The sequence below is a fragment of the Pogoniulus pusillus genome, unplaced genomic scaffold (genome assembly GCF_015220805.1).
Source record: "Pogoniulus pusillus isolate bPogPus1 unplaced genomic scaffold, bPogPus1.pri scaffold_74_arrow_ctg1, whole genome shotgun sequence".
In the NCBI taxonomy this organism is placed as follows: Eukaryota; Metazoa; Chordata; class Aves; order Piciformes; family Lybiidae; genus Pogoniulus; species Pogoniulus pusillus.
The window spans coordinates 841-17,737 of NW_026974721.1; the positions used below are offsets into that span (position 1 = coordinate 841).

The following is a 16,897-nucleotide window of genomic DNA, read 5'->3' on the forward strand; positions in this document are numbered from 1 at the left end:
GCTAGACAAAGGGCAGAGTTACCACACCTTAGGCGCGAAAGCGCACGGCCAATCCCAGCCTGGCTCCAGCGTGGAAACTCATGGGGCAGTCCCCCCCTTCACGGGGCACTCCTCCCCCTCCTTCACAGCTGCAGGGCAGGCGAGGGGGGGGGTGGGGAACCAAGCGGCTTTTCCCCTTTCCCCCCAAAGTCTGGGCAGGAGAGGAATTTAGGGGTACAGGACTCCAGGACACAAGGAAGGGCAGACTCAGAGCTGAACGATTCGGAGGATATTTAGGATTCAGTGATAATCACCCCAAATTACCTCCACAGTCTCGAAGGGCTGTGTCGAGCATGACAAGATCAGTGAGGAAAGCACCGAGGTAAGGTACCAGGACTTGCCCTGTCCCCTGCAGAAGATCAGAGCAAGAATAAGGACATGGAAGAAGCAGGCAGTGGTCTTGTAAACCATGTTTTCTTTCATTCCATCATCCTCAGTACCTCATCTAGACCTTAAATCAAATTCTGAACAGGATCTTCTCACCAATATTGCCACCATACCTTGATTTGTAACAGTGGGTCACCAGGAAACCCTGCTGGGGGAAGAAACCCTGGGGAGGGACAGGGTCCCTGGTTACCTGCTGCCAGAGAAGGAGCAATTCACTCCCCAGCCATTCCCTTCATTTTAACAGTAGTGAGTCACATTTTAAACCTTCTAGGCTACTAGAAGCTGCACTCTGAGCTCTACAGTTTGTGTTTCTACACACTTGTGAAGCAAAGACTTGTCTCCACCAGCCAAAAGGAGATGTATTTTCCCCAGTCAAATTAAAAATTCTGCTCAACACTTTTGCCTCCCTGTTCCAGAATTCTCTTCCCCTGTCCTTTGCCAACTTGGAGACAAAAGCCATTTGCATCAGCAGACTGGAAAGTGGACACATTTTATGAAGCCATCTCTGGAGAAGTCTGTGTAGCTTTCAAGCTGGTACATCAGAAGCTTTGTGACCTTGTGCAAAAAGATTCTTGCTCTGACTAGAGCCAATTTTCTTTATCACAAGAATTCCAGTACTTACAGTACCTACTTTACTACACAGAACTGTCTGGGCTTCCACCTATTTCTCTTTAGCAAGAGCAGTTAATGGGATTGTTTCGTGTAGGGCAGAAAGTAGACAGCTGAGCACATGTTTGTATTCATCAATCGTTCCATAGAATCACAGACTGCCTTGGATTGGGAGGGACCTTTAGACCTCATCTAGTTCAACCCTCAGCAATCAGCAAGTTGCTCACAGCCCTGTTCAAAATCACCTGAAATGATTCCAGGGATGAGGCATCTACCACCTCTCTGGGCAACCTGGACCAGCATCTCACCACACTTTTAGTGGGAAAAGTATCCTTGTAGCCAGTCTAAATCTCTCTTCTTTAGTTTAAAACCATCACCCCTTGTCCTGTCACAACAGGCCCTGATAAAAAGTCTGTCCCCAGCTTTCTGACTGGCCCCTTCAAGTCCTGAAAGGCCACAAGAAGGTCTCCCTGGAGCTTCTCTTCTCCACGTCAAACAACCCCAACTCTCACAGCCTGGTCTCACAGCAGAGGCCTTTCAGCCCTCCCATCATCGCAGTAGCCTCACTCCAGCAGGTCCATGTGTCTGCTGTGCTGAGGACTCCAGAGCTGGCCCTGGCACTGCAGGTGGGATCCCAGCAGAGTGAAGCAGAGGGGCAGAATCTCCTCCCTCCACCTCTTGGTTCTTTCAGGAACCACAAAATCACCTCTCAGCCCAGGAGAAAAGCCTAAGCCTTACAAGAAGAGCTTTGGCAGTTGGTTAGAGAAAGGGCTAAGCTCAGCTGTGACTCTGATCACAAGCACTGCAATTCAAGCTAAGTCTCACCTTTGCCACCAGCTCCTTAGCTGCCAAGGAATTGTTACGGTCTGCAAAGATATGGGCCAGCTCCTCTAACAGCAGCACTGCCTTTCTGTAACAGGGAAAGATCCAATCCTTTGTGTCAGCAGTAAGCTCTAAATCAGACCAGATCACTTTTTTTTCCACTATGGATCAGTTGGGCATATAAAAGAGAACACCACCAAAATGTATCCAATGAGATGCTGCATGTCTACAAGAAACCCTGCTGGGAACTTTTGGTGCCCCAAATAAATTTAGGCTTTATTTTACAGCATCACAAGGAAATGCCATCTAGGTATGCCAGGGATCTCAATCACACCGCAGGGGATGAGACTAAGCTGGTTCTAAGAAGGTGGTTAAATGGATTTGAAGGAATAGAAAAATAGCAGAGAGAGATTCTCTCAGGTGCCTTCCAAGTCAAGCCATTCCATGATGGTCCTACGATTCAAAGGAGAGAAGACAACAGGCAAGCACCATGGTGCCCTTGTGCTGGCCTTGTGAGAATGGTGGGCATGAGCTGGGTGAGTAGCTAGTCCCACAGCTGTTCAAAATAGGTTGTGGAAGACCCAGTATGCTACAAAGGACAGAAGAGAGCTGGTACCCCCAAGGGCAGGTTGCCCCCTTGGTATGAAAGAGGAGCTCACGTCTTAGCCTTACAGGAATGTCTGTGAAGGAGCAGGACAAGATGAAAAGACAGAGCACTGAGTTTTTGCCTTTCTTTGGGGCTAGGCACAGAACGGGAGACTTACTTTGGAACACGTGCCCGGGAACTCTTGAGCCAAAAGACAGCACAGGATTGCAGTGCCGAAACAACAGCCCCCAGGGCAGAAAAATTCTTCAGCGCACGACACTCCTAGGAATAGAGCGGTCAGAAACACAGCAGCTTTAAATGTCAGCATCCCCATTGCTCAAGTGCTCTTCTGTGAGAGCGCTGTCGTGCCTGGTGCACCTCCCCACTGCTAAGCAGGCAGCTGTACAAATACTGAGCATCAAAAACATCACTGCCCATCCTCAGGCACCAAACACTTTATGTGCTTTGATGCTTAGATGTCGCTGCCCTCACTTTCATGCCTTTGTGCTACAGCTTCCAGTTCTAGAGAAAAGAAAAGTGGAACAGAGAACTACTTGAAAGGAGGTTGGAACAAGGTGGGGTTTGGTCTCTTCTCCCTATTAGTAAGTGATAGGACAAGAGGAAATGGCCACAAGTTGCACCAGGGGAGGCTTAGGTTGGACATTAGAAGAACCCTTCTCATTGAAAGGGACAGGGAGGTGGTTGGATCACTATCCCTAGAGGTGTTTAAAAGAGGCAGAGATGTGGTGCTGAGGGCCATGGTTTAACACCAGCCTTGGTAGAGTTAGAGAATGGTTGGACTTTGATTCATATTAAAGGTCTTCTTTCTAAGCAAAGCAATTCTGTAATTCTGTGGTGTATGTGAAGGTATGAAAACAGAAACACTTGTGCTGTCCTCTGCCACACCTGATTTCAGCTCCCACTGCATTCATAGACACAGCAGAAGGAGCATGATGCTCATGGACTGAATGTTAATGGCCCAAGGCAGGTGACCACAAGGCTTATTCTGCCTGCACCACTGCCAGGCCAACTCCACTCTTGTCAAATGCTCCTCTGAAAGCAGGTCTAACCTCTGGATGTTGTTAACTACCATGTCACTTCTTTCACTGCTAGCAGGGAAGTGGCTGAATATACCTGTGTCTTCCCATAGATGTATTAGCAAGTGTACAGCACTCCCCATTCACCTCACCCATTCATTAGAGATCCCAGCCCTGTGAAGACCAGCACCAACCCCCATTTCCATGGTGGGGAAGGAACAGAGGAGAGGAAGGGGAATACTTCACCTGATAGTACACAGAAAGGCAGTCAAAAATAGAAAGATTTAGCGCTAAGATGTTCACTGGCCTGGGACCAATGCACACAACCCTTTTATTCCCTCCACCTCCCACACCAGAAACACTGAAGAATACAAAATAAAAGCTTTACATGGGCAATATGGATCCATCTCTCCATGATCCTGGCTCTCTGATGTGTCTTTAGGTCCTTATTCTTCACGATGGTGCTCACAACGCAATTGCAAACGGCGTTGAACTGAGTGATGGTGGCTCTGATGCTAAGCACCAGCTCTTTGTTTTCATCCCTGTCCCTGCGTGACCAAATGCTCCCCAAACAATGCTGGGAAACAACTTTCTGGAACAATTTCTAGAGTGAAATAGAGATAAGTCAGCAGGACTCTCCTAGACCTATGCTGTCCACAAGACAGTGGACAATCTTTACCGTACAAATTGGATCTAAATCCTAGGCAATATTAAAAGGTAAAGATTTGTTTTCTCTTAGTTTAAAATAGACACTTTGGCACATTATTTATAGGCTTGATGCCCTAGAAAAACTGTCAGCTAAACAGTCCTGGGAAAAGAAGAGACAACTTCAGATCAGTTGCAGGACCAAGGGGAAACAAAAGTAAAAAAGATCAAGTGATACTCTGAAGGAGGTTAATACAGACAAACCAAACCGGAACGCTACAGACTACCTGCACATCTTGAGGCCAGGCAGCAATCTGGTCAAAATGTCCTATTTCTCAGGTGTCAAACACTGAACTTTGCCAAAAAGCCTACACAGATTTACAGTGACACCTTAGAGAAAACCAACCAAAGCTTCACAATGACTGAAGGAAGAAAGCCCAGTGAAGGAAGCTGGTTTGGATAACCAAGTAGAGCAGTGTTCTGTGTCCCAACAACCCAGGCCATCCCAGCATGGTGCGGGCTGGGAGGGACTTGTAGAGCTATCTAGTCCAACCCCCCTGCTAAAGCAGGGTCATCCACAGCAGGCTGCCCAGGAACACAACGTTCATGTGGATTTGGAATCTCTTCAGAGAAGGAGACTCCACAACCTCTCTGGGCAGCCTGCTCTTGGGCTCAAGCATCCTTACAGCAAAGAAGTTTTTCTTCATGTTGAGATGCAACCTCCTGCACTCCCATTTGTGCCCACTGATCCTGCTCTTATAAATGGGCACCACTGAAAAGAGTGTTCTACCTGCTGTGCAACACTGTACTTATACAGACAGAACTTTAAAAGAAGGGAGTGCTGCAGAAACCCAGCAGAGTTTCCCCTCGACGTACAGAGTCCATGTAGGTCAGCTGTTCTGCTACAAGGGCCTCAGGCAAAGAAGAAAATTGTAGTTCTTCTTCATATTGGACCTCCAGGACATGGCAGCTGGTATTAAGGAATTCATCACCTGCCCAGGACAGAAAACATAACAGGAAATGTGTGCAGCAGGCAGTGAACGAAAGCACTTTGGGCACTCTGCTGCCTGACGTCATGGTCCCGCAGTGCTGCAGGTTTTAGCAAGAAAGATGTTGACCTGCAGATTAAATTGGCAAAGAAAAGGTGCAAGAAAAAGAAACAGTTAGAATTGAGCTGTTCAGGGATTCTTAGCAGAGAAATGGCTTCATCCATTTGCTAACCTTTCTTCTGCAAAAAGAAACACCACCACCCCACAACAAAAATTCCTCATTAGCACTGCTGAATTTCACTAATCTACAGTTTGGGTCTTTATACACTGTTATAATCTGCAAACAACAAAAAACAAACTGTAGAGGAATGAGATTGCAGTTATATCCCCAAGATACTGCCTTAGGAATGCTCTTAAATCCAGATTTCATCTGACACAGAGATTTTGGGTTTCAAAAAGAAGGAAATAAGAAGGCACTGGTGAGCCTCTCTGTAGAGTTAATGAAGCGTGCTCCACACACCCCCCTGTGGTACCACACAGTCTGGCAGAGCAGAGAGGCAGAAGGTAACTCACAGTTGTTCTCTGTTCCTTCACTCTGGAATTTTCCAAGAGTTTCTGGGCCTTCTTCTCTGTGTCAGAGCCAGGCAGGTTCCTGTTCAGGTAGTCCAGAACCTTCAGGAGAGAAGGGTAGTTGGGAGGCTCTCGGAAGTCCTCGGAGCACTGACTGAGCCAGGCACTTAACACTGATGCTACAGCCCTAAGAGCAAACAGAGAGAAGACATGGATTGCACACAGAACATAGGGATGCAATCAGATCTTCCTGCCTCTCACACAGCTATAAAGACAGCGAGACAGTCACAAACCACCTGAACCCACTGAGCAAGGAAGTTCATTTGTCCTTTTCATGTATGCAATCTTATTAAGATACTACTCAGGTTTTGCCAGAGACTTCAGTGAAGCTGACCCTGATTTGCACTCCCACAAGTTATAGCCTCCCAAATACAAACTAACAAAGAACCAAATCTATGTAAGCAATATTGAGATCTTCCTACTGAATTCAAGACATCAAATCATGATGGCTAAGGCAACTACCACAACAGAATAGCTTACTTCAGTTGGAAGGACCTGCACTCATTATCTAGCCCAACTGCCCGACCACTTCAGGGCTGGCCAAAACTGAACGCCTGTTGTTAAGGGCATTGGCCAAATGCCTCTTCAACACTGAAGACTCAAGGCATTGACTACCTCTCTAGGAAGCCTGTTCCAGGGTTTGACCATCCTCCTGCTGAAGAAATGCTTCTGAATGTCCAGTCTGAACTTCCCCAGGCACAGCTCCAAACCATTCCCATGCATCACAGAACATCAGTGGCCAAGCTTTTATCTGGAGCTTCGGGACCATTATTCTCAGCCAGGACAGATGTCACACAACAGCCAGTCCAGCTCCACAGCCCAAGGTGCAAGAAAGGCCACCAACAGATGTGTGCCCACAGAGAGGCTACCAAGCTCCCACTCCACCCTCTCCTTTCCTCACACTTTTAATCATCTTTTCCAGCTCAGCACACATCCAGCACCCTGTGTCACAGCACCATTTAAAAACATCACTCTCCTATGTCCAAAGTATTTCCATCTCTTTCCCTTTTCTCTCCATCAGGCTCCTTGGGGTCCATCAGCTGGCTGTGAAATGATCTTTCACATCCCCAGTATAAATCCTTAATCTGTTTTGCATGACTGGACTGACTGAGACAGGGGGAGGTCAAATGGTTTGCCCAGAGTTGGAGGTTAGAGGAGACCCTAGAGCTCATTTTGGATGGGAGTGTGGGAACCCACTGGCTGTCTCTTGTTGCCTCTACCTACTACATTATCCTGTCTTCTTGCTGCTTGTGGACAAGTTTTAACTACTTGCCCTTCTTTGATGAGTTCTCATGTTAAAACAGGAGGAAAAGGCTCCAGGGAGACCCAAGGAAGAAATCTTTTAAAGGTGGTGAGACCCTGGCTTAGGTTGCCCACAGGGGTGGTACATGCCCCATCCCTGGAATCAGTCCAGGTCAGGTTGTTTGGAGCTCTGAGCAACCTGCTCTCCTTGCAGGTGTCCCTACTGACTTGCAAGGGAGTTGGGCTAGTTGACTTTTCAAGGTGCCTTCCAACCCAAACCATCCTGTGGAAATAGTCATAGCTCTCTGTTCCACCAGCCAGGAAAGAATGGAGGAGAACTGAGCTCCCTGGGTGACTCTCACAGGGCAAGAGAAAGAGCCCAAATCAGCAGAGCTTGTAGCTTTCTATCCTGCTTTGTTTCTAATTAAAGCACTTGAGAATCCTTTTACCATTTGTAGACATTAATTAAGCTCTCAAGTAGAGACAGCTACTGAAATACTCAGAGCCAAGGAGCTTCCACCCATTGCTCTCTGGGGGTTAAACACAACAGATTCTTTGCAGCTTCTTTGTCCATTCAGGCAATGGAGACAGGAAGGTGTCTGGTATGTTAATGGAAACCATTTAAAGCCAGACTTAAAATTCCCTTATCCCAACACACAAGCCATCAGAAAAACATGGGGGTAAGCAGAAGACCAAGCAAAATGTGCATGGAACAGAATGTGCTATGAGTCGACAGCCTGCTTGAACTTCAGGAATGGCAATGCTGTAGTGTACTGCTCAGTCTTGACTGCATCTCTTGATAAGGAAACCGAACATTTTTCTTCCATCTCAAAACTAAAGGTGGCTTCCTCAGGGACAGAGAAATCAGTGCACTGGCAAAAAAACAAACCTTAAGCTTTTCCTAACTGGTGGAAGTTGAGATAAATTGTTAGAAAAACAGTCTTCAGAAATGCTGAAGAAGATCCTGTAGCCAAATGTAGTGATGCCACAGTGCTGCAAACCACAGCTCCTACAGATGTCAAGCACTGATGACCTAAGGCACATTTTACACTCAGTGTCTGAAGATAAAAACACATATTCATATGATGCTATGAGGTTAACCAAACTACTTTCCCCTTGCATTTCAAAATAGCTTTGCTATCTCTCTTGAAAATTAGGATGACTTCAGACTTTAAATTTCACACCAAGAGCAGCTGTAAATCACAGAGGCGCTAATGGAAAAGACTCATGCATGCAGATGTTGCCAGAGACAACACCAGCTTTGGTTTGCAGACACTGCTGTAAGGCACAATAAAAACAGTCACAAGCAATAACCATTTACTGCCATCGATAAGGCAGGGGAAACAAACACTCCTTGTCTGTTTCAACAAAATGTTGGCCTAGATGTGTTCATCTCATGTTTAATTCTAAGATGATTTCTCTGACGAGAAGATCTCTGGCTTATATTATTGTCAACCTGCTCTAGGTGAATCTGATCACCAAAGGTCCCTTCCAAACCCTGCTATTCTGTAACTCTGTGTGATCCTTTGATATGAGACAGTTTAAGCAAGCAAACAGCACTGTGGCCTTTGAAAAGGAACAACATCTCTGCTGCCCATGTGCTCCCCGACAGCAAGTCCTGGCCAAAGCCACACTTACGTTCTAGGCAGAGCTTTGTGCTCGGAGCAGTTCTTGCTCTCTGTCTCCTCGAAGGTTGGGGTCTCCAGGTTCTCCTTTCTGAAAAGTGAGATGGGTGTTTAGAGAAACCTCTACTGAATATCCCAGCAGCAGAATTGATAAACTACTACCATAAACACCTAAAGAGTGTTTCTAGCTCAAAATACAAATCTGTTGAGATTATTTCATTTAGGAAGGAAAAAAAAACAGAGGCAGCAGCGGCTGGTTTCTTCCAACCTAATTCATGTGAAGCAATCCATACATGGGAAGAAGCAACCCAAATCATTTATTTGCTCACAGCTCCAAGGCAGGCAGGCTTTGGCCACCATCACCTGTGGGACACTTCAGTGGTCTCCTCTGGGCACCCAAAAACCTCCCAAAGCTTCCTCGGGCCATTGTGGCCAGTAAGCAGTGCTGCCAGGCCAGCTCAGGGACTGAGGTCAGGCTGGATTTGCCATTGTGGGCATCTTTTCTGCCCATTTTCCCTCCATCCTTTCCCAGAGCAACGTTCCAGTGACACAGTGACTGTAATACAAGCACTTTCTCCAGCACAGCTTCTGTTTCTGCAGCACCTACAGGATGGCCAAGGGATCAGGCCCAGACAGCATGGGTTTAGGAAGGGCAGGTCCTGCCTCACCAACCTGATCTCCTTTTATGATCAGGTTACCTGCCTGGTGAATGTGGGGCAGGCTGTGGATGCAGTCTACTTGGACTTGAGCAAAGCCTTTGACACTGTCTGCCACAAGAAACTCCTGGCAGCTCATGGTTTGGACAGATTCACTCTGTGCTGGATCAAGAACTGGCTGGATGGCAGAGCCCAGAGAGTGATGGTGAATGGTGCCACATCCAGTTGGCAGCTGTCACTAGTGGTGTTCCCCAAGGATCAGTGCTGGGCCCAGTCCTGTTCAATATCTTTATTGATGACCTGGATGAGGGGATTGAGTCCAGCATCAGTAAGTTTGCAGATGACACCAAGCTAGGAGCAGGTGTGGAGCTGTTGGAAGGTAGAAGAGCCCTGCAGAGGGACGTGGGCAGGCTGGATGGGTGGGCAGAGGCCAATGGGATGAGATTTAACAAGGCCAAGTGCAGGATTCTGCACTTTGGCCACAACAACCCGAAGCAGTGCTACAGGCTGGGGACTGAGTGGCTGGAGAGCAGCCAGGAAGAAAGGGACCTGGGGGTACTGACAGATTTTGTAAGCTGAAGATGAGCCAGCAGTGTGCCCAGGTGGGCAGCAGAGCCAATGGCATCCTGGGCTGGTTCAGGAGTAGTGTGGCCAGTAGGACAAGGGAGGTTATTCTTCCCCTGTACTCAGCACTGGTAAGGCCACACCTTGAGTACTGTGTCCAGTTCTGGGCCCCTCAATTCAAGACAGATGTTGAGGTGCTGGAATGTGTCCAGAGAAGGGCGACAAAGCTGGTGAAGGGCCTGGAGCATAAACCCTATGAGGAGGGGCTGAGGGAGCTGGGCCTGTTTAGCCTGGAGAAGAGGAGGCTCAGGGATGATCTTATTACTGTCTACAACTACCTGAAGGGACATTGTAGCCAGGTGGGGGGTGGCCTCTTCTCCCAGGCAACCAGCAATAGAACAAGGGCACACAGTCTCAAGTTGTGCCGGGGTAGGTATAGGCTGGATGTTAAGAGGAAGTTCTTCACAGAGAGAGTGATTGGCATTGGAATGGGCTGCCCAGGGAGGTGGCGGAGGCACCGTCCCTGGAGGTGTTCAAGAAAAGACTGGATGAGGCACTTAGTGCCATGGTCTAGTTGACTGGATAGGGCTGGGTGTTAGGTTGGACTGGATGATCTTGGAGGTCTCTTCTAACCTGTTTGATTCTATGATTCTATGATTTGTCATCCCTCCTGGCTCCAACTGCGATTCTGCCCATTTTCCCTCCATCCTTTCCCAGAGCAACGTTCCAGTGACACAGTGACTGTCATACAAGCACTTTCTCCAGCAGCACAGCTTCTGTTTCTGCAGTATTTGTCATCCCTCCTGGCTCCAACTGTGATTTCACAGAGTTTTCTAGGTGGCAAGTGCCCACTTGTGCCAAAGATACCGAGGCAGTTGTCACATATGAGAATAGCCTGTGGAGCTGGGAAAATGCCACTGGGAAAGAGGAAAACATTGGCACAACTCCAACAGAGCAAAGCAGCATCTCTTACCTACATGGGCAGAGCATGTACCTTGAAGGTAGGACTATGAATTTCATTTTCCACAGGACAAGCAAATTTGTTTCTAAACTAGAGAGTCTATTTAAACTGGACATTAGGAGGAAGTTCCTTAATATGAGGGTGGTGGAACATTGGAACAGGTGGCCCAGGGAGGTGGTGAAGGCCTCATCCCTGAAAACATTCAAGGTCAGCTTGGGTTTCCTCAGCCCTGAGAGTGCTGGTCTAAGAACACTTGCATGATCTGAAAGTGCTCATTTCAAAGTAGCTCTTGCTGCTTCGACTGATGGCTCAGTTCTCATCATAAATGGGCTCTTACCGGTCAAGGAGAAGCTCCAGGACTCTCTTAGTGGATGTAAATGCCTTGTATGTTGAGAGGAAGATGTCTGTGTAGGCAAAATCATGGTCTCCAAAAGATGTCAAAAGGTTTTCCACAAGCTTCTCCAGCGTGCCAGCTTTAATTGCCCAGATCTTGGTCACCTCCAGCTGGCTGACAGCATGTTTTGAAGACATGGTCCTCTGCTCCTCTTCTATCTACAACGTTAAAGCAAAAGCAAACTGCAAAAATCAGAGAGAAGTCAGACTCCTGACACAGCTTTCACAATAGAATACATTCAGTGCCATCCTTTCAAAGCCACAGTCCATCTGTGGTTACTGAACAAGTCTGTCATTTTGGTTCTCCACATTCTTTGTCTCTTCAAATCAAGCAAGGGTTTTAGTAAGTTTATCTTTAGGATGTTCCTCTGACACACCCCACAAAACATTTCACAGTCTGGCTGCTATCAGGTTATCTTATGATCCCATCGTGGATTGGAATCTAAAAGGACAATCCCGCAGAGAATACTGTTACTGCAGGGAACAAGAGTGCTCATTCGGTGTCCCACTTCAGCTCTGAAAAAACATGAAAGCCAATCCACACCTTCAGCAGCAACACTTGTGATTCCTCTCCTGAAAGGACCCATTTTGGGTTGCCACACAGAACCTAAAGTCACAAACACATTTGGATTTGCAGCATTTCAGGATACTCTTGCAAGGAGGGTGTCAAAGTCATCCTTCAAACATAGAACATGTCACTGTCACATTACAATGTCTCTTACAGTTTCTGTTTGGCACAATATTTGCCAACAAAGTCAAGTTTGGTGTTGTGGCTCTGTGTGGGTTTTAAACATTTGGTTTTAATACTTACAGCCTGTTGTATGCCTAAAATAACCAGAAACACTCCTTTGAATTGGGTCATTATTTTGGAGGACAGCTCAGACAACTATTTCTGTGACTGGTCCTTAAAGTATTTACTTCAGTGAGTGTGAAAAATGGAATTACAAATACAAAATATCAGTAAGAGCAACCTAAGAAAATTTCCCTCAGCCTTTTAAGTTGGCTGTCTCCAAGAAGGAACCCAGACCTAACATTTAGCTGTCTCTGAGAAGGAACCCAGACCTAACATTTGGCTGTCTCTGATATGGAACCCAGACCTAACATTTGGCTGTCTCTGAGCAGGAACCCAGACCTAACATTTGGCTGTCTCTGAGAAGAAACCCAGACCTAACATTTGGCTGTCTCTGAGCAGGAACCCCGACCTAACATTTGGCTGTCTCTGAGCAGGAACCCCGACCTAACATTTGGCTGTCTCTGAGCAGGAACCCAGACCTAACATTTGGCTGTCTCTGAGCAGGAACCCAGACCTAACATTTGGCTGTCTCTGAGCAGGAACCCAGACCTAACATTTGTCTGTCTCTGGGAAGGAACCCAGACCTAACATTTGGCTGTCTCTGATATGGAACCCAGACCTAACATTTGGCTGTCTCTGAGAAGAAACCCAGACCTAACATTTGGCTGTCTCTGGGAAGGAACCCAGACCTAACATTTGGCTGTCTCTGAGCAGGAACCCCGACCTAACATTTGGCTGTCTCTGAGCAGGAACCCTGACCTAGCATTTGGCTGTCTCTGAGCAGGAACCCTGACCTAGCATTTGGCTGTCTCTGAGAAGAAATCCAGACCTCACATTTGGCTGTCTCTGGTATGGAACCCAGACCAAATCTAAGACCACTAACACAAGGAACATGGAAATGTGCTGTGACACACCTGCTCTTTTCATAGAACAGAATCATAGAATGGGTTGGGTTGGAAGGGACCTTCCTGACCTTGAGTATCTCCAGGGATGGGGCCTCAACTACCTCCCTGTGCAACTTGTTCCAGTGCTTCACCACCCTCATGGTAGATCACTTGTTCCTGGCATCCAATCAAAATCTTCCCTAACTTTCAAACCATTTATCCTTGTCCTATCCCTGCAGGCCTTTGTAAACAGTCCCTTTACAGCCTTGTGCAAGTCCCCTCAGGTCCTGAAGGCTGCTATTAGGTCTGCCCAGAGCCCTCCCTTCCCTACCAGGCTGACCAGCCCCAGCTCCCTCAGCCTGTCCTTGTAGCAGAGATGCTCCAGCCCACCCACATCCTTGTGGCCCTCGTCTGAACCTGTTCCATCAGGTCCATAGCCTTCCTGTGTTAAGGGCTGCAGAGCTGGACCTTGATTGTAATGATGTGACATGGTTGATTACTATTTAATCATTATAATCACATATCACCAGCACTAATAAAACTCCAGTAACAAAAAATCATTTTCTTTGAGAGAAATGAGTGTATGAGCCTGGTCAAGCTTCTATACACAGGAGGGAAAAGAAAAAGCAGGAGTTCTGAGAATTAAGGTCATTATGCAAAGGAAAAATCTGGCCATTGTGAGCTATTTCAAGACTATGTGAAAAAAACATCTTCAATCCTCTTAAGTTAGATAAAAAAAAACAAAAACAAAGAGACAGCAGGTAAGCAGAGGTCTTAGGGTACTTGCAGCCGCATCTCAATTGTAAAATGACATAATTTCAGATTGAATTTAAGCCAGTTAAGCTGGTGGAATTTACAGGAGCCCAAAAATACTAGTATTGTTCCTGGTAGAAGACAGCAGGCAGACTGAAGACTGGAAGCTGCCATTGTGGTGCCCATCCACAAGAAGGGTCGGAAAGAGGACCCAGGAAATCACAGCCCTGTCAGCCTGACCTCAGTGCCATGCAAGATAATGGAACAGGGCACCGACAGGATGGTCAGGGCATCAGACCCAGCCAGCATGGATTTAGGTCCTGCTTGATCAACCTGATCTCTTTTTATACACAAGTTATATTTCATAATTCTACCTAGGAGTTGGTTTTATTTTCTAGAAGCCTTTACATATCATAGAGGAGATGGGGGGGCATTTCCAAGTCTCTTTTACACATCAATACCACTCTTGTATACCTAGATTAAAAAGGAGAGCTTTTGATCTCTTGGAACACCACAGGCTAACACTTACAGGGTTTAATGTTTTTAATGCTTGCCAAGGATTCTCAAGCATTGCAAACATCTGAGGCTGCAAGTAGCCTTTTCAGGAGGCTGCCCCATGCCTCACTCACCTGCTCCTCTGCTGAATCATCACTCCCCTGCCATGTGAAAGACAGCAGAGTTTCTGTCTCCAGGCAGATGAGACTCCCAATTCCTTTCACACCTCCTACAGAGACATTCTACAAAGCCAGCATCTGTTCTTAGAGGGATTGCAGAATGCAGCTGGATAGCAGAGAGAATCAGTCAGGGCTCAAAGGGACCACAAAGATCATCCAGTTCCAACCCTCTGCCATGGGCAGGGACACCCTACCCTAGAGCAGGCTGGTCAGAGCCTCATCCAGCCTGGCCTTAAACACCTCCAGGCATGGGGCCTCAACCATCTCCCTGGGCAACCCATTACAGGCTCTCGCCACTCTCATGCTCAACAACTTCCTCCACACGTCCAGTCTGAATCTCCCCACCTCCAGCTTTGCTCCATTCCCCCTAGTCCTCTCACTACCTGATAGCCTAGGAAGTCCCTCCCCAGCTTTTCTGTAGGCCACAGGGGGCTTCAGATACTGGAAGGCCACAAGAAGGCCACCTGGGAGCCTCCTCTTCTCCAGCTTGCACAGCCCCAACTCTTTCAGTCTGTCCTCAGAGCAGAGCTGCTCCCACCCTCTGATCATCCTCGTGGCCCTCAGCACAAACCATCCAGTACTGCTCTCTCTGCTTTAACTAGCACCAAGTTTTCAGCAATGCTGCAGATACTTACACACATTGCCCTAAGATGTGTATCAGATCCCTTTATCCTCACAGGCACCCAGGGTATCTCCCAACTCTTCCAGATGTTGAGGCTCAGGCTCAGGCAGCCACAGCTTCCTTCTGCTACAACAGACCATTGGAACGGAAACAAAATCCAGTTACCTGTCCTCTGAGAGAGTGCTGCAAGTGAGAAGCAACAGCTCTGCAGTTGGAAAGTAGAAAGGAAGGCACATTAAATACATCTCAGAAGTAAAACCATGTTAAAAACCACACAAACACACACCAAAAGCCTTTTACAGGGAGCACAGCCTCGACCTTTAACCCAGCACATGCTAAACTCCCCTGGCACTCTCCCGTTTTTTGTCTCCACTGCCATCATTTCATAATCAAGAACTAAAGGCTTCACTGCACAAACACCAACTACACTCTGGCAGAGTCTGCTCACACAGTCCTTGAGAACAAAGGGGTCCAGGATGGTTGCACCTACTTTAAACAGGAGCTCTTGAAGGCACAGGAGCTGGCAGTTCCCACGTGCCGAAAGATGAGCCGGCAGGGAAGGCGACCAGCATGGATGAGCAAACAGCTCCTGAAGGAATTGGGGGGAGAAAAAGAGGGTGTATCACCTTTGGAAGGAGGGGAAGGCTTCTCCTGACATGTTTAAGGAGGTAGCCAGATTATGCAGGAGAAAAATTAGAGAGGCTAAGGCCCAGTTAGAACTTAGGCTGCCACTTCTGTGAAGGATAATAAAAAGCACTGTTATAAATGTATCAGTGCTAAAAAGAAGGGCCAGAAGAGCCTCCACTGCTTACTGGAGCAGGAGGGGAACACTATAACTGACGATGAGGAAAAGGCTGAGGTCCTGAATGCCTTCTTCGCCTCAGTTTTCAGCAGTAAGGAGGGAGGAGTTCAGGGCAAGTGGCCTCTTGAACTGGGGGATGGGGTCGGGGAGCAGTGTGTTGCCCTGGAAATTCCTGAGGAATTAGTTCAGGACCTGCTGAGCCACCTGGACACCCACAAGTCCATGGGACCAGATGGGATCCATCCCAGGGTGCTGAGAGAGCTGGCAGCTGAGCTGGCCAAGCCACTCTCCATCATTTTCCAGCCATTCCTGGGGCTGTTCAAGGCAAGGTTGGACGTGGCACTTGGTGCCATGGTCTAGCCTTGAGCTCTGTGGTTAAGGGTTGGACTTGATGATCTGTGAGGTCTCTTCCAACCCTGATGATACTGTGATACTGTGAGTACAGGGAAAGAATAACCTCCCTTGTCCTGCTGGCCACACTGTTTGTGATCCAGGCCAGGATGCCACTGGCACTGGATGTCCTGGCCTTTCCCAGTTCTTGGTGAGGTACTCCTCTATTTTAGAACCCAATCTGCCCTCTAGCTAACACACTGTGGCTCAAGCCAACAGCAATGTGAACTCTCTAGTGTCCCTTAAGACACTAGAAAACAAAACATGGGAGAGCTCTACAGGGATAGAGTGGACACCAGTAGCCATTTTGTTGTGCTTGAGAAAAATAACCCTACCAAGCTGCTGAAGGACTCTGCTGTGTGAGAGCTGCTCTTCCTTCTTTTCAGGATTGCTGCTTCCACTGGGCTGGGCTCCAGCATAAATGGACCATCAGCCTTTTAAGTTCTATCCTCCCAGCTGCATGATGGAGAACTATGACCTCCCTGCTATGGACCTGAAACCTGACTGATCACAAAGGAACCTGAGCAGGCTGTGAGATGAGAGGGTAAGAAAAATACCCATCTCTCTGCAATGATAATTGGGGTCAGAAAGGAGTTTTTGCTTGCTGTCCTGTTGAAGGTTGTAGGTTCAGAGGCTGACCAAGGGAAGCACAGCCCCCTTACCTATATTAACAGCTGACTCACTTCTCAAATAAAAATCTTAGGGCAAGACATTGCTTGGCTGGCAAAGAGAATTAAGACATTGCCCTCAGTGCCTTAGCACCTGCTTGGAAAGCGAGGTTGAAATCAGCCATA

General features: G+C 47.5%; 1 protein-coding gene and 1 long non-coding RNA gene across 3 annotated transcripts; both read right to left on the bottom strand.

The window, feature by feature from the left end:
- Nucleotides 1–293: 293 nt before the first annotated feature.
- LOC135174535 (ral guanine nucleotide dissociation stimulator-like 1) lies at nt 294–5,202 on the bottom strand (the record flags this gene model as incomplete). The annotated part of the gene is made up of 6 exons (XM_064141809.1): nt 5,198–5,202; nt 5,002–5,095; nt 3,869–4,084; nt 2,622–2,725; nt 1,861–1,945; nt 294–388 (listed from the first exon to the last, which is right to left on the bottom strand). Coding segments are annotated over exons 1-6 (599 nt in total), but the record flags the coding sequence as incomplete, so codon positions are not given.
- Nucleotides 5,203–5,756: 554 nt separating this feature from the next.
- LOC135174534 (uncharacterized) lies at nt 5,757–11,212 on the bottom strand. 2 transcript variants are annotated; one of them, XR_010301963.1, is made up of 3 exons: nt 11,130–11,212; nt 8,625–8,702; nt 5,757–5,871 (listed from the first exon to the last, which is right to left on the bottom strand). It is a non-coding gene; the product is annotated as an uncharacterized LOC135174534 (long non-coding RNA). The 2 variants fall into 2 exon arrangements; XR_010301962.1 differs by lacking the exon at nt 5,757–5,871 and having other exon boundaries at nt 8,227–8,702.
- Between the last annotated feature and the right edge of the window lie 5,685 nt (nt 11,213–16,897).